A 20,113-nucleotide genomic window follows, 5' to 3' on the forward strand; every position below is an offset into this window, starting at 1 on the left:
ACCGGGGTTTGAGTGTGCTGAAAGATTGTTTCGCTTCTTACTAGACCATCTAGTAGAGTTCATCATCTATGCTATGTACTTACTTATCAAATGTGTCTTTTGGACAAAATACTAAACTTTTGCATCTAAGTAGCACTAAATAACGTCTGATTATAAAACGGAAGAGACAGAATGCCGGCTTAAATAATAAATAAAAAATTTCATTTTATCTTTGTAATATAGTAATCTTTAAAATAAACAAATTGATATCAGAATTGTACTATATCTTAATTAACGCTACAGTAGCTTTCGTATAAATATAAGGCACAGAATGACTACCGGTTAGTTGGTGCAAAACTTCTCAAGATTTCACAATGCGTCTTAGTCTTATACTGGTGGTGCTAGGCGTCGCCTTCGCGGCAGGTAAAGATGCGCTTATTAAATTCTAAATTATTTACTGTTTTATAATAAAAGAAAGATGAAAGATTAATGATTTATTTTCCGGATGCAGCTGTCCCCAGAAATCCACAAAGGATTGTTGGTGGATCAGTAACCACTATTACACAATATCCGTATGGCGCTGCCTTGTTGTTCTCTTGGACTGGTGTAAACTTCCGACAAAACTGCGGTGGAACCATCATCAACAACAGAGCTGTTCTCACTGCTGCCCACTGTACCGAGTAAGTTTTGTTAAGTACTATAAATAATCAGGGTTGCTTCTTAGCTTTTCTTCTTCTTCTTGAGGTGCCTCTGCAACTAACGAAGGTTGACGATCAGTTTTCAATATTTTCTTTTGTCTCTTGCGAGGCGAAATAGTTGGGCGGGACTCGCAACCCCTCTCCACTCTCGGATGTTTTGCAACCAGGATTTCTTTCTGCAACCAACGCTCCTTTTACCGGGAACTTTTCCCATCAAAATGAGCTTTTTTAGCTTTATTATTTTTTATTCTTAACCTTTATTTGATATTAATTTTATTTTTTTTTACTTCAGAAACGACCCACCAGCCAGATGGCGTGTGCGCGTTGGATCTACAAACGCCAACAGTGGCGGTGTCGTCCACAACACTCAACAAATCATCATGCATCCTAACTACAACAACCGTAACTACGACAATGATATTGCTATTTTGAGAATGTCCTCCAACTTCGCGTTCAACAACAACGTACGCGCTGGAAGTATTGCTGGTTCCAACTACAACCTTGGTGATAATCAACCTGTTTGGGCCATCGGATGGGGAGCTATTACTGTAAGTATGAACACATCTGTAGTATTCTTAGAGGTCACATCAAATTCTTAGAGACTTAATAGATTATGTCCTATACTTTGTTACCACGTAGAATCAACATGAAGACTTAATTATACTGAATCTAGCGTAGCCTAATTAATATCACGTAGAGTATGATATGATTTTAGTCATTTTTGGAAATACTCCTAAACTACAAATCCATTTTAATCGTTTAAATTGTTAACAAGCAATCACAGAATATTCCTGCCTTTGTGGCCAATATCTTCCACTATTTCATTACTTAAAAAATCTAATCACCGCTGGGGTAAAATTTGAGGTTTTTTATGTTCATTTTAATTTATACACTTGAAATTATAATGACATCTTTATTTTGTCAACAGTTCAGGGGACAGAGCTCAGAGCAGCTGCGCCATGTTCAAATCTGGACCGTCAACCAGAACGTATGCAGACAACGTTACGCTACCAGGCAATCGGCTATTACTGACAACATGTTGTGCTCCGGATGGCTCGATGTCGGCGGTCGCGACCAGTGCCAAGGCGACTCTGGCGGCCCCCTCATCCACAACAACGTTATCGTCGGTGTATGCTCCTGGGGACATGAATGTGCTCTTGCCTTCTTCCCTGGTGTTAATGCTCGTGTTTCGCGCTACACATCTTGGATCCAGTCCAACGCCTAAAGTTTTGCATCATGAATAAAGTGTATCAATCTGAAAGAATCTTTTAATTCAAAAGATAATTTAATTGAACTTATGTTGTTTTTCGTGGGTTCGAAACTTAGATTCAATATCTAACTATTATACGTTAAATTTGCTTGAACATTGTAACCAAATACATATGTCTCAATCTCGTATTACTTCTTCTCTATAATTCCAGAGTTAGAGCCAGGAACCACAGATTGCGTGTATTTTAAAAGAGTGCAAATATTTTAAAAATAGAAGCTATCATTTAAAAGCTAAAATATAAAGACAGACAAATTAAAGGATTTTTTCCTATTACTTTGTACATATATTTTCTAGATATTGAGAGTGTGAGCTGGTATTGAAAGTATAAATTATCATATCCGCTTATTATTTTGTACCTGGTCTATTTCCTAGACCATAATACACTGAAAATGAATATCATGATTGCACAACAATTTAATTCTAATTGATTCCAATAATCTTATCGTTTCCGGTTTTTAATGATGATAAAGCTAGTCGTCTCCATAAAATAATTTGGAAAATCCATTTTAATCTACGTATTATAGAATAAACGTATTAAAGCCATCGATGCAATTTAATCGAAAATTTGAAATTAAAAATAAAATATCCACTACTTCTTCTTAAACTAACTTATAAATACATATATTTATATACAAACTGGGTGAAAGAAGCAATTAAAATACGACTAAACTTATGAAATAATAACAAATAGTTCGTCTATTACTAATGAATTCTTTTTTTACTAGCCTTCAACCCTTTGTGGCATCCTGTCTCCTAAAGTAACAGTAACAAAAGTAATTCATATAAACGATTTCAAATTGTATAGTAATAGGTACATATTTTAGACAGAATCCTTTGGCGCGAATGACGTGCTTGCGTTACAAAGTCCAGTGTTAGAATGAATTGTGAGGGGACACAAACGTCGACCTTTAGTTAGGCTAGTGTTGGGTCAATACACTGCCACATTTCCGAATTTTTTTCCTAACAATATTAAGATTTATTTAGGTAGAGAATATTCACTCGACAATTTTAATTGTATGTCTCATTGAAAGCACATTCAAGAATTAAGGGTTACATTGATTCATAGGGAGTTTTAATTTATCTGGTTCATTACGCAATTATTATAAAAACTCTAAATTATCATGAAATATCTCTGATTACCCTATCTAAAATTACTTTATTAAGCTTTGTATAAATACAAATACAAGAAGGCTAACTGTCATTTGATACAAAGTTTCTCATAGGCCAACAATGCGAATTAGTCTTTTGTTGTTGGCACTAGGCCTGGCCGTCGCGACAGGTAAGACATTTTTGTTGTCTTTGAATTTGCTATGTCTTTGATCACTCATAGCACTAAGGAACAAATCAACATTAACATTGTCTTTTCTTAAATGCAATTGTGAAATATACCGATTATAAACTGTTCTACTAAAATATTCCAATTGAAACCTGGCGTAGCTTTTGTTTCTTGCTGATAGTCTTTTGTTTCGTGGTAGTGGATTAAGTATTTTAATTACTTGCACAGGTGCTCCTAAGAATTCCGAAAGGATTGTTGGTGGTTCAATAACTACTATATCAGAGTATCCATATGGCGCTGCTTTACTGTTTTCTTCGGTTGTCACAACTTTCTGGCAAGTTTGCGGTGGAACCATATTGAATAACAGAGCTATTCTTTCTGCTGCTCATTGTTTCTAGTAAGTATTACTATAAAAGATAAGAGAATTGGCGTAGGAAGGGAAAATACACTCTTTCTCTGTGTCCCCTTCTCCAACACTTAAAGATTGGCAACATCTTTGAAAATGCAGATGTTTATAGGCTGAGCCCTCTTCACTATTTCGGTGAATTTAGGTAACCGCTTGCACATTTACCACCGTATGATACAAAAAATCTGGAGTTGGCAAATATGGCTAGAACAGATTTCTTGGTTTATGATGCTTTTGGTACAAATTTACGTCTTCCTTCATGATTTTTTTACGTTCCGGTGTACTGTTTACTTATTTGATATCACAATGTAAATGTTCAATTCACCTACAACGTAGCATGTTTTCAATTATTCTCTTATGTACAGTTATACCTCGGCGATAAATTGGCGCATCCGTGTTGGCTCATCTTACGGCAACAGCGGAGGTGATGTCCATCTCACTAGCCAAATCATAATGCATCCCGAATACAACGACTTCACCTACGTTAATGATATCGCAATACTAAGAGCTTCTACTAACTTCGCGTTCAACAACGACGTGCAACCTGGAAGTATCGCGGGTCCTAATTACAATCTTATCGATAACCAAGTTGTTTGGGCTATCGGATGGGGTGCTACGACTGTTAGTATGAATACCTTTATTTATTTTATTCTGAGTCTTGCTTACATATTGTCATCAATTTTTGAATGCTAAGAGACTTGAATGCTGCAGTGTGCAAAGATAAAAAGCTAAATCTTTTAGTACTACAACAAGAGACAAGTTTTTTGGTTGAGAATCCTTTTTAAAATTCTCAAAAGTTTTTATCTTTTTCAACAGTTCAAAGGACCACGGTCTGAACAATTGCGTCACGTTCAAGTATGGACTGTAAACCAGGCTACATGTAGGCAACGTTATGCTGAAAGACGTGAGGTCACTGGTAACATGTTGTGCTCTGGATGGCTCGACGTCGGCGGTCGCGACCAGTGCCAAGGCGACTCTGGTGGTCCCCTCATCCATAACAACGTTGTCGTCGGTGTATGCTCCTGGGGATACGAATGTGCGCGCGCTGAATACCCTGGTGTTAATACTCGAGTTTCAAGCTATACACCTTGGATCCAGGCAAATGCCTAAAATTTTTGTATCACCAATAAACTGTTTAAAAAAAGAACATTACTTTAATACCTGTTCCTACGTTGTTGACCCGCTTTAAAAAGCCTGTCGGCGTCTTTCTATGGGGATTGTATAAAATCTTGCAAATTTTTGAAAAACAAAATTGACCTTATGTTCAGAAAATTAAAGAAAATTTTGTGATAGTGATATTAATAGAAAAATATATAGAAATGAAAATTAAAAGCCGGGGTAATCAATTTTAATAATTATTTTAGTACTTTTCACACCTTTTTCGTTTAAAAGGGATTGCAATGCAATTCGTATTTAGCTTTTAAAGCCCGAAGTATGTCTTAATGCTGCTTAAACGTTTTAAAAAATCCGTGAAAATTTCCACTTCTACTGTTTTTGATGTTAAATAAGTTACATTCACAATTTTTTAAGTATAATAATATTTAAATTAATCATGTATTAATATTATTTCAATATAAAAATGAATATCATTTTAATTATACCTTTATCGCTTCCGTTTCAAGTAGATAAACGTTGTATTTCCCACTAATTAATTAATGATTGAATTCTTATTAATCGTATCCGTATTGTTTTCCGTTTTTACATTGAGTGGGGTGGATCTGTTTGTGTATTTCGGCAGTGGAATCTTACGGTTCATTATTAAAACAAAAAGCTAATTTAGTGGCATAGTGAATCTTGATGTTGTATGGGTGTAACAAAAATTATACAATAGTGTGTTGTTGAAACATGGATGTATCCACATATTTTTTCTTTTTTATAACAGAAGGAGGCAAACGAGCAGCAGGAACACCGAGGTGTTCAACGACGCCCATGGACATCAGCAAATATAAATAAGCAACATATGGTCTAGGACAAATTTAAAGTTATTTCCTGTAGGTTCTGAATTTTTATCTCATTAGTAAGAGTTATCTTCAAATTAAATCAAAATCATATCTGATATCAAAATTTACGCCATAAACTATTGTATAAATGTAGGCTTCACAGAAGCTAACAGTCATTTGGTATAACGTTTTTCGGAATTTCACAATGCGCGTCAGCTTCATATTGTTGGCCTTAGGCCTGAGTGTCGTAGCAGGTGAGAAAAAATTTGTTTTAATGTCTACTACTACTCCGCTGGTGCAGCAACTGAAAGTCTTTATCTTATATATAAAATTCTCGTGTCACAATATTAGTTACCATATTCCTCCGAAACGGCTTGACCGATTCTCATGAAATTTTGTGAGTATATTGAGTAGGTCTGAGAATCAGTCAACATTTATTTTTAATCCCGCACGGACGGAGTCGCGGGCGCCAGCTAGTCTACTATATAGTATTAACTTTCTTATGTGTGTTAAAATATGAATTTAATTGATTAAATTTCCCAAATACGCCATGAATATAATATATTGCATCATTTAAGTAGTAGAAGTTAAAATAAGATTTTTAGTTGCAGCAAGTCAAAGGGATAATCAAAGAATAGTAGGTGGTACTGAGACCACTATTACACAGTATCCGTTTGGAGCTGCGCTGCTGATTACTTACGATGGTTCGACCTTTTGGCAGAACTGTGGTGGAACTATCTTGAATAATAGAGCAATCCTCTCGGCTGCTCATTGTTTCCTGTATGTATAACCAATTTTTTATATTGGAATAAGCTATTAATAATCTACCTAAACTACTTGAAACGTGTCTCTGATTCTGCCTTTGTGCCTTTAAAGTGTAATTCACGATGACCATAAGAAAGACGTAGAAAAGATGACAAGAATAGAAAAAATATCTTTAAAATGTTCAATCGTTTATGTGTCTTTTATTATATTTTCAGAAATCATGTCCCCAACACTTGGCGCATCCGTGTCGGGTCCACTTTCGCCAACAGTGGCGGCGTCGTTCACGGTATTAACACAATAATCATGCATCCCAACTACAATCCCCAAATTGAGGACAATGATATTTGTATTCTGCGTGCTTCTTCTGCTTTTGCTTTCAACAACAATGTGCGCGCTGCAAGTATTGCCGGTTCAAACTACAACCTTGCTGACAATCAAGTTGTTTGGGCAATCGGATGGGGTGCAACAGCTGTAAGTATAAGTTTACAATAGGGTAATATTTTTGGTTTAACTATAAAATGTTTTATTTGTAGCACTTATCGATGTTTTTCTATAGGAAATTGTAGCTTCACTTGGAATATGTAAATTTGTAAACATATCGCAATATTGTGCTCATTGATATTGTTATCAAAAGTTTTTTTTTGTGAACAGCTTAACGAGCCAAGCACTGAGGTACTTCGTCACGTCCAAATCTGGACAATCAACCAAACCATTTGCAGACAACGATATGCAACAAGAGGACTGTCAATCACGGACAACATGTTGTGCTCCGGATGGCTTGATGTCGGCGGTCGCGACCAGTGCCAACGCGACTCTGGAGGTCCCCTCATCCACAACAACGTTGTCGTCGGTGTATGCTCGTGGGGTCTTGGATGTGGCCATCCCAATTACCCTGGCGTAAATGCTCGTGTCTCACGCTACACTTCTTGGATTCAAGCAAACGCCTAGAAATATTGCATCATATTCCCCAATAATCATTTTGTATGTCTACGGTTGGACATAAATTATAATGGTTATCAATAAATTATCACAATACTTCGTAATACTTTTCTTCGCAATGTGTTTACCTAAAAGACGGTTATAATATATGTTATTGTATGAACAAATTAAATGGTGATTTTCTTAATCACCTGATTATATATGATATATTATGATATATACCTGATTCAATTTATTATAATATCCCAAAAAAACTGGACTGTTTGTAGCATATATTGTTAGCGATACTATATGTTGACCTGAAATGTAAGAACTATATACAATGGTTAACTTACCTAATTCATTGATGTTTAGGACACTTTAAAGATCGAAGTGGATTTGACTCACATTTGAACACATCTTTAGTTAAATCCATTATTAATATATGGTCAGAAGAAATAATCCACCGATATTTCTGGGAGTGACCGAGAGACCACCCAGAGTGTAACCATCTTATTAAGATTTAGAGAGGACATTTATGTACTTGACCCATATGAAAGTTAGTTTTGACAAGCTAAAAAGTAAATAAGTAAAGAAATTAGGTTGGCAATACGCTCGCTTCCCTAGGGTCAGTGACATTAAAAGTCTTTTAAAATGTATTTCATTTCGAACCACTGAAAACCAAAAGCTACCATCGCCACTGGAGAAATGTTGAAAGGAATGTTTTCATTAGGAGATCTACAATAAAATTGATTTTCAATTATTAATTTATTTCATCATCACCATCATCAGCTTACTATACGTCCCCACTGAGGAGTTCGGAGCCTACCCTATGTTAGGGGTGATTAGGCCATAGTCAACCACGCTGGCCAAGTGCGGGTTGGTTGACTTCACACATATGTATCTTTGAATTTCTTCTCAGATGTGCAGGTTGCATCACGATTTTCCTTCACCGTAAGAACGTCGGATAAATGTACATATGTAAATCAGAAATAGAAAAACACATTAGTACATGGCGGGATTCGAACCCGGGACCTGCAGATTGCAAGTCAAGTGCTTAACCCCTGAGCCACCGACGCTTTCTTAATTTATTTATTGTAGCAAAACGTAATTTATTATCTAAAACAAGTAACCGTGAGTCACCGAGACCAAAGGTCCCGATAAAACATATTTTTATATCTGTATTGACAAAGATCTTATATCTGTAATGACAGTTATGGCGTTATATTACATACAGAGATTTTAGTCTCAGAAACCAACAGTAACTGTGTCGATTAAAAAATGTAAAAAAGACCGTTTTGTCGAATAATAGCTAAGCATACCTTGTATTTGTAAGTAATCCAATCACAGTTTTGAGTTTTTTCAAATATTGCAAATGAATTAGAGACTAGTAGGGATTTCCAAAACTTCCACAAAAATGACGTATAATCAATATTAGTATAAATACGTAAAATACGACAGAAAGTATAATCTAATTCAAATTATAATTATCTTAAAATTAAGCGAAATGATTATCTGATTATTGTCGTATCGTATTTAACTTTTGTATAAATATGAGGGTTAGAGCGTCATTTGGTACAGTCTCTTCAAAGTTTCAACATGCAGTTTAGTGTTTTGCTGTTGGCCTTAGGCCTGGCCGTGGCCACAGGTACGTTATATATTTGATCTAGATTTACTATCGCGTGGTTTTTGTGTCCATATGTACTTCAAGTATGTCATCGGTTCCGACTTTCGACATCGAAATAACACTTCAATTGATATTGTATGTAATTTGAGGGATAATTTCTAACAAGTTTTACTGTCTAGTACAAATCACAGTAATTCATATTTCAATTCATAAGACTCAATATAGACGAAGCATAAATTGGCATTAAAAATAAGTAATGATCAACTTCCTACTATACAAAATGAATAAGAATAGGAAAATATGAGATTGTGACTAATGTATGGTATTATTGCAGCTGTCCCCAGAAATCCTCAAAGGATTGTTGGAGGATCGGTAACTACCATCGGACAGTACCCATTTGGAGCTTCCTTGCTGTATTCATGGGGTGGTACTACCTACTGGCAGGCTTGCGGTGGAAGCATCTTGAACAACAGAGCTATTCTCTCTGCTGCTCATTGTTTCCTGTAAGTATAAAATTCTGACAAAAATCTATACACATAAGAGTTTAAAAATAATTTGGTTAATACCTTGCTAATTTTTTTTTCAAAATTGCAGCCATGACACAGCCAATATGTGGCGCATCCGCGTCGGATCTACAAACGCCAACAGCGGTGGAGTAGTCCACAACACTAACAGAATCATCATGCATCCCAACTACGATCCCCGCAATGAGAACAACGATATTGCTATTTTGCGCTCTTCTACTAACTTCGCGTTCAACAACAATGTGCGCGCTGCAAGCATTGCGGGCTCCAACTACAACCTAGCTGATAACCAGGTTGTCTGGGCTATCGGATGGGGCGCTACTTCTGTAAGTACGAATTTATAAATCATATAAATTTGTTCAATGAGTCACAATAGATTTTTGGAACCCAAAAATCAAATTTTAAATTTTACTGACATACTGTTTTTGCGTAGTTTTCACCTTTCTAATGGTTTTCTTTAAATTCTGTTTTACGTCTTGTATTGCACAGTAAAATAAACATTCGGAACCCTTTCATGTGCCCTTGGAAACTACTCTCGCTTTGTACTTATCTGGGGTCTGTTTAATAATTCTTGTCCAATTTTTTACACAGTTCAAAGGACCAAGCTCTGAGCAACTACGTCACGTACAAGTCTGGACTGTCAACCAAAACACATGCAGGCAACGTTATGCCGCTAGACGTGTTGTCACCGAAAACATGTTGTGCTCCGGCTGGCTCGGCGTCGGCGGTCGCGACCAATGCCAAGGAGACTCTGGTGGTCCTCTCATCCACAACGGTGTTGTCGTCGGTGTATGCTCTTGGGGACACGAATGTGCTCTGGCTAACTACCCTGGTGTTAATGCGCGTGTCTCTCGCTACACCTCCTGGATCCAGTCTAATGCATAAGTTATTATATTTTCAAAAATAAATATGATTAAAACATGAAACAATTTTCTTTCTTTATATATCGACGAAAAACTTTCCTTTCAAATCCTTATAAAACTTATCTGAGCCAGAATTAGAAAGATTCCACTGGTAATGAGAAGTGTAAGAGATATAGCTAAAAATATAAAATCAATAATAATATTCTTTGTTATTAAATTATTCAAACTTTCGTGAGTTATTATATTAAACTGATATAGAAACGGCTAAACACTCACGTATGAAGCGAAATAATACCAGTACCACTCATCGGGATGAAGGGTCCCCGATGGGCTCGAAACTAATCGGTGCGGCCACCGGACGAATATACGTGAGTGCTTAGCCGTTTTTATATCAGTTTAATCTTCTTTGTGTAGTCATGCTGGAGATGTGATGAATCTTTATGATTTTGACCGAGAGAGCATAAATATCAGTCCCCGAAACTATGCTTGATAATCCCTACAAATATTCTACGATTATACTTTACAATAAAGCTGGTGTTCTTAGTGGTAGAAAACTATGTTTATGTATTAAAAATACACTTTAAAGGTTACCATTTTCGGTCCCCTTATCTTTACAAATATCTTTTAAAGGACATGTGTAATTCAAAGTTACAAAATTTTGAAAAAAGAATTATATATCGTTTCCAATAATTATTCTGAAGGTAAAACTGAAAAGTACAGACGCTTACGAGTATATGGGGATAAAAAATATTTATAAGCATTCAATAGCGCTTTATCAAAAAATGACCGGAAATATTTTACTTATTATAATCCAATAAAGCCGTTTATCTCAACCTATTTATCTTCCTTAGAATATCACTGGATTATAAGTTTCTGAAAAATACTCTATTTGCTTCCTGTCTTATCAATAACGACTACATATCTTACGAACAATGGACCCTTCTAAAATAAAATGTACGATTTCTTTTTTGTTTCCAAATGTATCTTATAATAATTACAGTAACTTTAATGAAAATGTAAAACGTTTCTTTCCAAATAAGAAACTCCAATACATACTTTACGCGCATACACTCCTCGAGGACTCCTCCACTTACTAAAGTTTCATTGCTGTATCTTCATTGATAAATAAAATTGGCGTGCCAATACGTATGTACCCTGAACCTCTTGTCGATTATAACAAAAAAAGGGATAAATGTTGCTCAGTAGCTTTATCATGATGAAAAACCATACCTCTTTTTTCGAGTCAATAAAAGATCTAAACCATTTGATAATAAAATGCGAGAAAAATAATAATTGTATATAATCGTATATCACACGGGTGATCTCCGAAACGGCTTGTGTGTGCAGGAGTAATAAAAGTGATTTATGTATCGACGAAGTTGCGGGCAACCGCTAGTGTATCATGTTATAATGCTTGATAGGAAACAGTTTAATAGGGATAGTTTCTGTTCTCTTAAGTACATTCAAAAGCAATAAGCAACTCAGCCTTTTCCTTAATTTAAGGTAAAAAAGTTTAATAGTTTTGTGTCACAAATACGTCTCCTGCTAATGTTTTTTTACAGGCGCTTTATTAAAAATATATTATCATATATACATCGTATTCGGAAAAGACATGTATAACGGTATGCGATATACTACAGATTTCTTAGCAGATTTAATTCAAATATAATTTAAATTGGAAAGTATTCATAACATCCATTTCAGTCCTATTATCACGAAGAATCTGTTAGAATGACATTTCATTATAAGATCGAATGTTATCTAGTCCTTTTTAATTATCATACAGTTCAAGTTCTGATTAAAATCATATCGACAACCACTTTTGTATAAATATGAGATACAATATTTTGGTACAAAGAGTTTCTCAAATGTCCACAATGCGTATAAGCCTACTCATTTTGGCTTTGGGCTTGGCTGTAGTGGCAGGTAAAAATAAATTGTATTCTTCTTTTTAAATATATATTTATTTGACTATACAATGAAATCCCACATCTAATGTTTTCAATGTAGAATTAAACTCAAGAATAAGCATTTATTTAATTACTTTAAGTGCGTTTTTCTTTTAATTGGTTAAACAGGGGCGCAATTTCATTGCGGTGATTCCCCGTATACGGTCTGACGACTATTAAAATGATGAGTCGATGTAAAGCAAGCGTATTTCGGGGCTCAGTTTAAGAGTATAGTGCGCGGTTAGGAACAGAAAATCTCTCGCATCTTGAGGCCAAGTTATCTAATAATAAAACTGCGCCGTTATAAATAATATAGGTAGAAACAGCTAAACACTCATTTCCGGTGTCAATATTTCACGCAAGTTCAAATAATTTGATGCGCCTCTATAGTACAAAACCAATTAAACATTTTATCGCTTCCGGTTTTTAAAATAGATAAAGATTGTCTTTCCGTACATTAATTTGTGCTTATTTTATGTTGTTTGATATAATGTGTATGATAAATTCTATGACTAATTTCTTTAATGGATGTTAGTTGGTTTGGTGCACGGTAATTAATTCCAAAACAGTAGCAACTCATGCAGGCAATAAATTCTCCCTCACAACACTGGGATTGTAGTTTTAACAGAAAAAAATGTCTTTGTCCAAGATAGATAAACAACGTACTGCAGGAAATTTTAGGAATTTAATTGTAAGCATCGAAAATTATGAAACGGTGTTATAAATTATTGCTTTTTTGCAGCTGGCCATAGGAATCCGCAAAGGATTGTTGGCGGATCGGAAACAACTATCTCAGAGTATCCGTTTAGCGTTTCTTTGCTGTATTCTTTTGACAGTACAGCTTTCATACAACTTTGCGGTGGAACTATCTTGAATAACAGATCTATTTTGAGCGCTGGTCATTGTTTCTAGTAAGTAATTTATGTGACTACACCACCACATTACCACAAGCATTTTTACAAATCTGGACAGTCCGTTTAGACCTCTGGAGCACAATGCAATGAACATATGAACGCAATCTTTACATATCATGTGTATTACTCTGCAGAGTCGGATAAAAAAGAATTAGCTTACAAAAATTTCTTTGATAAATTCATTGGGTATTTATATTTGTATGTTATGAACTTTTTTTTTGTAGCTACTTAGATTTAGAATATAGGTGGCGCAGTCGTGTTGGATCTACGTACGCCAATAGTGGGGGCGTCGTTCATAGCACTAGCCGAATCATCATTCATCCCGAGCACAGAGAAGGACGCCACGACATTGCTATTTTGCAAGTTACTTCTGCCTTCGCGTTCAATGACAACGTAAGACCTGCCAGTATTGCTGGCGTTAACTACAACCTTCGAGACAATGAAGTTGTTTGGGCTATCGGATGGGGTAACATTTATGTGAGTTTGTATTTTTAATAGTTATGTTTTTTTATTTGTATGAAATATATTCTGGTACTACAATTATAAAATAGCAATAAGCCAAAATTAATTATTGCTATTAATTTTGAAGAAATTGAAAGTTCAGTAAATTTATAGAAGTCTACTTAAAAATTGACGATTGCTATTACTATTTTTCGAATAGCACGGAGGACCAGCATCAGAGGTACTGCGTCACGTTCAGATATGGACTATAAATCAAAACAAATGCAGAGAACTTTATGCACACGTTGACGTGTACATCGAGGATTACATGTTGTGCTCCGGCTGGCTTGACGTCGGCGGCCGCGACCAGTGCAGCGGAGATTCGGGCAGCCCTCTCCTCCACAACAACGTTGTTGTTGGTGTATGTTCTGGTGGGCTTGAATGTGCTAATCCTAGATACCCTGGAATTAATACGCGTGTTTCATACTATTCTACCTGGATTCAGTCTAATGCTTAAATTTTTGTAAGATCACTGTTTTAAAATACGCAGCAATTTTTGGATTATAATTTTTGCCTTGTTATTTTAATTTAATATGACACCGCTGAATGTGGTAGCTTCAGCTTCTTAAGCATTGAAAGTGAATTTATTATAATCATTAAAATAATCGATAACACTAGTTAAAAGCGTTTTATTTTCCTTGGATGCAACAATGATTTACAGTTTTATACTATGCCCCGCAAAATTGCTTACGCAGTTTGACTGCAGGTTTGTATAACATAGCTTGTAAATTATTAAATCAGGTTATATTAATACAAATAATTTACGTTAATGGTTACAATTTATTTAACAAGTGCTTTTCTTTAAGTTATTTAAATTTAGCGAGTGTAGACTCATGTCTTATCCTCGGGTATACTATCGAGTAAGTATGGACTTTGGACATTGACCTTGCACCATTTCTATGCTTTTCATTCAGGAAACAATGGATTTTTTTGTTAATTTAACTTTCTTATTGTAATCGACACATTTTCCTATAAATTAGAAGAAACAAGTAAGTGTATCCGAAATAATAAACACGCCTATCGTGACACTTTTTATCACTTCCATGTCTTCTTGTCATCTTATATATAAAATTCTCGTGTCACAATTTTCGTTTCCATACTCCTTCGAAACGGCTTGGCCGATTCTCATGAAATTTTGTGAGCATATTGAGTAGGTCTGAGAATCGGCCAACATCTATTTTTAATCCCGCGCGGACGAAGTCGCGGGCGACAGCTAGTTAATAATATGTAATTCATTTATCATTACCGAATGATTCCTATTTATAATTATAGATTCTACCGTAAGACACCTATCAGTTATTATCTGTGACGTCAGCTTATCTTAATAAGCAGTGAAGACGATTACCTGTATTTATAAAAGTTATGCTGCCGTATATCATACAGCAGTATCTGTTAGAAATGCGGACCTTGCCTCTAGTCATTCTTCTTGCCGTTGGCATTGCGGCCGTCACAGGTATGAAATATTAAGTTTCCTAATTACTTTGAATATCAAAAAAAGAAAAATAAATCACGGATCACAGTTTACGACAATAGTAATTGATCAGTGGTCAAATAACCAAAAAATTACGATAAAACATTGAAATTAACATGTGTCTGAGACGCAGAATTATGTACATAAACTCTTTCCAATATTTGTTTTCAAACAATTGGTTTTTAACTTACTGAGTATGAACTAAATAATATATGTATTAATTCCTTTAATTTCGCAGGCCAAAAGGACTTCAATGTAATCGTAGGAGGAGTAGAAACTGTTATTGATAATCATCCATACACAGCAGCACTCTTGTACACCGCTGACTTGGCTTTCTACACTCAAAGTTGTGTTGGTGCTGTTCTTAACAGCAGAGCTGTGTTGTCCGCTGCACACTGTTTTTAGTAAGAATTTCTTGTTCACTTCCCTGTTAAAATACTGAGGTATACAATTGCTATCTTATATGTCAGCAGCACAACTTTTTATTTTTCAGTGGAGATGATACTCTCTTATGGCGGATACGGGTTGGTTCTAACTATGCCAACAGTGGTGGCATCGTCCACATCACGTCCCGTATCATTAATCATCCCGACTTCAACACTTTCTATTCCTACAATGACATAGCTCTTTTGCACTCCGCCTCGGTGTTGACCAGTAACAACGTTCGCCCCGCCAGCATCGCAGGACCCAATTATATCGTCCCAGACACACAACCACTTCTGGCTGTGGGATGGGGTAAAAGCTCAGTAAGTCGCATCATTAACTTTTACTGTAGTGCTTCATCTAAGTCTTTAAACGTGGTTATTCTTCCAAATATTAGATGGAGTAAAATATGCGAGTCTTAATTAAATAGTTTACCGTAACTCCATCTGCGCGGAATTAAAAAAAAAGAGTTAGACTATATTTTGTTCCAGACTATGATCCAAGTCTGTAATACATTTAGGCGACATCTTTACATCCGTTCTGGAGCTATCTTCTAACAAACATTCATTAATCCATACAAATATTCGCATTTATAATTTTAGTAATAAATGAGAAATCTTTCAGGCTAACGCAACGGCTTCTGAGAGGATAAGACAGATTCAAGTAAATTACATCAACATGAACACGTGCAGAAACATTTACGTTATACTTGCGATGTACCCAACAACGGACATGATGTGCTCCGGCTGGCTTGACACGTACCGAGGTAAGGAGTGTCAAGGCGAAGCTGGTGGCCCCGTGCTACACAACAACGTCATCGTCGGCGTAACATCATGGGGTCAGCAATGCGTCCTCAACCACTACCCTGGGATCAGTACTCGCATCTCCAGCTACACATCATGGATTCAAGCTAACGCGTAATATCAAGATTGTAAATAATTAAAATAAAAATGAAGTACTAAACAAGCGTAGTCTTTTTTTAATGTATAAGAAACACCTGTATAGAAGCCATAGGTGCTGAATCAAAACAATGCAAGAAATATATTCTTAGCTATTACCCTAGTATTAGTATTCTCATCCCATGAATTGTATCGTCATCATGTTAGCCTGTATTTATCTAGTGCTGGCATAGACAATTTATCTTTTACAACATTACTTCCAGTCCTATGCCGGTCTCATCTATGTCCTGTTCTACATTCGCACTTTAAGACATACTCATCTGGATTTTGGTTTTTATAATAATGGAGATAAAATGCTGTAATGATACGATAATATATGAACAAATTAAAATAATGAAGACAATAATTATTCGTGCTTTTTATTATAAATATTTATCCTCTATATTTTATTTTCCTCATTCATTATTAGTATTAAACTGACACGCATACATTTTAAAGGAATATATAAAATATTCTTCGAAAAAATTCTGATATAGAAGAATAATGATCGTTTTATATTCAATTCTCAAATTCCACTTTAACTACAATTAACTGGACCGCTTCTACTAATAAATATATTTCTAATTCTCTAGCCTATTGATATCTTGATGTTGGTATAGATTGATATCCCGAAACGCTTACTTTAGAGGAATTAATAATCACTTGTATTAGGAAGATAGTCCGATACTGCGCCGGTGTTTTGGCGCAACACTAGCCTTATTAAAATGTCAACGTTTATGTCTCCTCACTAATCAACCTCACACTTGAATTGGTAACGACATCGCGCCATTCGCTCTAAACGATTCTTACTAATAATGTCTAAAACTGGCAATCTAACATTTTTATTTCATAGGCTAGTAACCCTTGTAATGAATACTTTTTACAATAACTTCTAATCCAGTAGTAGATATCAAATTTTATCTTTAATACTGGCTTATCTCGAGATTAAACCACCAAAGGATTATTTGTTTCTATAAAAGTTGATGTCTAGAAAATCCAGTGAGCAGTTTTAGTGAGAAGAATAGAAATGCGCGCCCTAGTTACTCTTTTTGCCGTTGGCATTGTTGCCGTTGCAGGTATTTCTTGAATTAATTGCCTTACGCTTTCGCCGGTTGGTTGTAAGACGTGATATTGTGGAAAGACTGATATCTAGGTTAACAGTGACGAATAAACGCAATGTCTAAAGTGTACCTTTTTACAATTATACTAGTTGTCGCTCGCAACTCCGTGAGCGCGGAATTTAAAAAAAAAACGTAATTATTAGCCTATGTTTTCTTCCAGACTATGTTTTACATGTGTGCTAAACTTTATCAAATTAGTTTAACCGTTCCGAAGATACCTTCGAACCAACATCCATCCATTCAAACATTCGCATTTATAATATTAGTAAGATCATTAATTAGATGAATATTTATATGTATCATTAAGTGGTCTGCTGTAATTGCAATTGATGTTTCATCATTTTAAAACCACCAGAGACATCTTAATAATCAAATAATTCTTAATATCGCAGGCAACAAGGTCATTCATCCAATAGTAGGCGGAGTGGAGACTTCAATCGAAAGCCATCCATACACTGCATCACTCTTGTACAGCGCGGACTTGGCGGCATATGTTCAAACTTGTGTTGGTGCTGTTCTTAACAGCAGGACTGTGTTATCTGCAGCTCACTGTTTTATGTAGGTTTGATTTAGTAATAATTTTATTTTTTCTTTATTTATTCCTATTAATATTTTACTTGGTAAAGCTGTGATCACTCATTTATTTCAGACTTCTATGTTAAAAAAAAGTCGTATTTTTTAAATAACATTTAATTAACATTTATATTAACGCTTCGCCATATTTGAAATATTTGGGTGCAGCATTTACACGCTTAAGCGAAATAGGGACGTAAATTCATAAAAAGTTTCATATTCAATTTTTTTTCTTAAATAGTCTAAAGTGCACTATCAAGTTTTAATAGCTATTCTTTTTTCTTTGGTAGTGGTGATGCAACTTACGCGTGGAGGATTCGCTTGGGATCTGACTTCGCTAACAGCGGTGGTACAGTCTACACGACATTCCGTATCATGAATCACCCTGATTTCAATCCTTTCTACTACGAAGCTGACGTATCCCTGCTGCAGTCAGCATCAACATTCTTGTACAGTGACCGAGTACGTCCCGCCGCCATTGCTGGTCCTAACTACAACGTCGGTGACAACCAACCTCTGTTGGCTGTTGGTTGGGGTAAAAGCTCTGTAAGTACTACGTTCGAAATAAGATCTCTTTTTTATTTGCCAATTCTTTTTTTTCTTCTCTCCGTCTTCCAGTCTTGGCATTTATACCTGATTTTTTCTTTTTTCGGTAACTTATAGTAAGCATATGTCACCAATAATCAGATATAGCTTAATATTTTTAACGCTTTCATTACAATTGCAATTTCATTTTGAGTTTAATCAAAACACTATTGTATTCATCTTCATAAAATTAGTTTTTTTTAATCAGTCGTAACGTATGCACCAAAAATTACATATATATTTGAAACATTATTTTGTATCCAAATAATAACAAAGTATATTTAATTTATTATGAGCGGAAAAATACAGAGTTTTTACGATTATTAAATCTCGCACAGCATCGTAAATGTAGCACATAAATTCAGAATATTCGTTTAATTCCTAAATTGAAAAAAGTTGCCTAACTTATCCCTAATTATGTGGTTTGTGAAAGATATTGGTTAAGTTTTAACAGTGGTAGAGCCCGCTTTAACATCTTCGCACGACTTGGCCCGGCTCGCCCGGCGAAATACCACGACCACACAGAAGACAGGCGTCAAGTGGAAGCAATTCCGCGTTTCGTCTGATGAGTGGGCGTCCCGGTGGCCTAATTTAGTCCCCTTTGCCTTTCCACCCTTATTGTTATAAGGAAAGGATGGGAAGTGGAAGTGGACTTTCCGGATGAGAGGATGCATGGAAGGGGAAAATATTTTCTTTCTGTGCATCCTCTCCTCCGTCGATTAAAGGTAGGCAACGGCATATGCAATTGCGTATATCTGTGGGCAACGGTTACTTCGCTATTTCAGCGATTTCAGGTGGCCGCTCGCTCGTTTGCCACCTTCTGATATAAAAAAAATAGGTTAAGTTCTTTAATATTTTTAGGCTAACGCAACAGTTACTGAGAGATTGAGACAAATCCAAGTTAACCATATCAACTTGGCAACATGCAGAAACATCTACTGGGCCCTGTCAATGTACCCAAGTGAAGTGATGTTGTGCTCCGGTTGGCTCGACACGTACCGTGGCAAGGAGTGCCAGGGTACAACTGGAGGTCCCCTTCTACACAACAATGTAATCGTCGGTGTAACCTCATGGGGCGAGCAATGCGTTCTCAACCAGTACCCCGGTATTAGCGCTCGCATCTCAAACTACACATCATGGATTCAAGCTAACGCTTAAGATTATTTATTCTAATTAAATAAAATCGTTTTTAAAAAAGGAAATTTTTACTTATTAGGGTTCCGTAACTCCAAAGGAAAAAACGGAACCTTTATAACGGATCACTTGGCTGTCCGCCCGTCTGTCAAGAGCCTTTTATTTCTTCGATTAAGGATTGAACGACAATAGAAAATTCGTACTTAAAGTAATTAAGTTAATATGGATACGCCTACAG

At 35.8% G+C, this 20,113-nt stretch overlaps 8 protein-coding genes across 14 annotated transcripts in view; 7 read left to right on the forward strand and 1 right to left on the reverse strand.

Annotated features, from left to right (window-relative positions):
- Positions 1-20,113, reverse strand: part of kcc (solute carrier family 12 member kcc) — a 185,846-nt gene that overhangs the window by 63,150 nt on the left and 102,583 nt on the right. The gene's annotated exons all lie outside the window — the stretch shown is intronic.
- LOC106123984 (trypsin, alkaline C-like) lies at positions 292-1,938 on the forward strand. Its single transcript, XM_013320418.1, has 4 exons — positions 292-402; positions 491-659; positions 970-1,225; positions 1,606-1,938. Exons 1-4 carry the CDS (start codon positions 354-356, stop codon positions 1,900-1,902), a joined length of 771 nt encoding a protein of 256 aa, XP_013175872.1. The 5' UTR covers positions 292-353; the 3' UTR covers positions 1,903-1,938.
- Positions 3,118-4,781, forward strand: LOC106123988 (trypsin CFT-1-like). Its single transcript, XM_013320421.1, has 4 exons — positions 3,118-3,226; positions 3,452-3,620; positions 3,995-4,250; positions 4,446-4,781. Exons 1-4 carry the CDS (start codon positions 3,178-3,180, stop codon positions 4,737-4,739), a joined length of 768 nt encoding a protein of 255 aa, XP_013175875.1. The 5' UTR covers positions 3,118-3,177; the 3' UTR covers positions 4,740-4,781.
- On the forward strand, positions 5,717-7,445 carry LOC106123981 (trypsin CFT-1-like). Of its 2 annotated transcripts, none has more exons than XM_013320415.1 (4): positions 5,717-5,823; positions 6,181-6,349; positions 6,550-6,805; positions 6,986-7,445. In XM_013320415.1, exons 1-4 carry the CDS (start codon positions 5,775-5,777, stop codon positions 7,280-7,282), a joined length of 771 nt encoding a protein of 256 aa, XP_013175869.1. In that variant the 5' UTR covers positions 5,717-5,774; the 3' UTR covers positions 7,283-7,445. The 2 variants fall into 2 exon arrangements, with proteins under 2 accessions (XP_013175869.1, XP_013175868.1); XM_013320414.1 differs by having other exon boundaries at positions 5,727-5,823; positions 6,175-6,349.
- On the forward strand, positions 8,796-10,333 carry LOC106123987 (trypsin, alkaline C-like). The gene is made up of 4 exons (XM_013320420.1): positions 8,796-8,900; positions 9,214-9,382; positions 9,474-9,729; positions 9,995-10,333. Exons 1-4 carry the CDS (start codon positions 8,852-8,854, stop codon positions 10,286-10,288), a joined length of 768 nt encoding a protein of 255 aa, XP_013175874.1. The 5' UTR covers positions 8,796-8,851; the 3' UTR covers positions 10,289-10,333.
- On the forward strand, positions 12,127-14,247 carry LOC106123982 (trypsin, alkaline C-like). The gene is made up of 4 exons (XM_013320416.1): positions 12,127-12,192; positions 12,958-13,126; positions 13,354-13,606; positions 13,791-14,247. The coding sequence occupies exons 1-4, from the start codon at positions 12,135-12,137 to the stop codon at positions 14,085-14,087; spliced, it is 777 nt and encodes a 258-aa protein (XP_013175870.1). The 5' UTR covers positions 12,127-12,134; the 3' UTR covers positions 14,088-14,247.
- Positions 14,978-16,491, forward strand: LOC106123980 (trypsin CFT-1-like). The gene is made up of 4 exons (XM_013320413.1): positions 14,978-15,083; positions 15,340-15,505; positions 15,595-15,847; positions 16,149-16,491. Exons 1-4 carry the CDS (start codon positions 14,993-14,995, stop codon positions 16,443-16,445), a joined length of 807 nt encoding a protein of 268 aa, XP_013175867.1. The 5' UTR covers positions 14,978-14,992; the 3' UTR covers positions 16,446-16,491.
- Positions 17,445-19,935, forward strand: LOC106123989 (trypsin CFT-1-like). Its single transcript, XM_013320423.1, has 4 exons — positions 17,445-17,538; positions 17,976-18,141; positions 18,447-18,702; positions 19,603-19,935. The coding sequence occupies exons 1-4, from the start codon at positions 17,490-17,492 to the stop codon at positions 19,897-19,899; spliced, it is 768 nt and encodes a 255-aa protein (XP_013175877.1). The 5' UTR covers positions 17,445-17,489; the 3' UTR covers positions 19,900-19,935.

This window comes from Papilio xuthus, unplaced genomic scaffold, assembly GCF_000836235.2.
Source record: "Papilio xuthus unplaced genomic scaffold, Pxut_1.1 DF825946.1, whole genome shotgun sequence".
In the NCBI taxonomy this organism is placed as follows: Eukaryota; Metazoa; Arthropoda; class Insecta; order Lepidoptera; family Papilionidae; genus Papilio; species Papilio xuthus.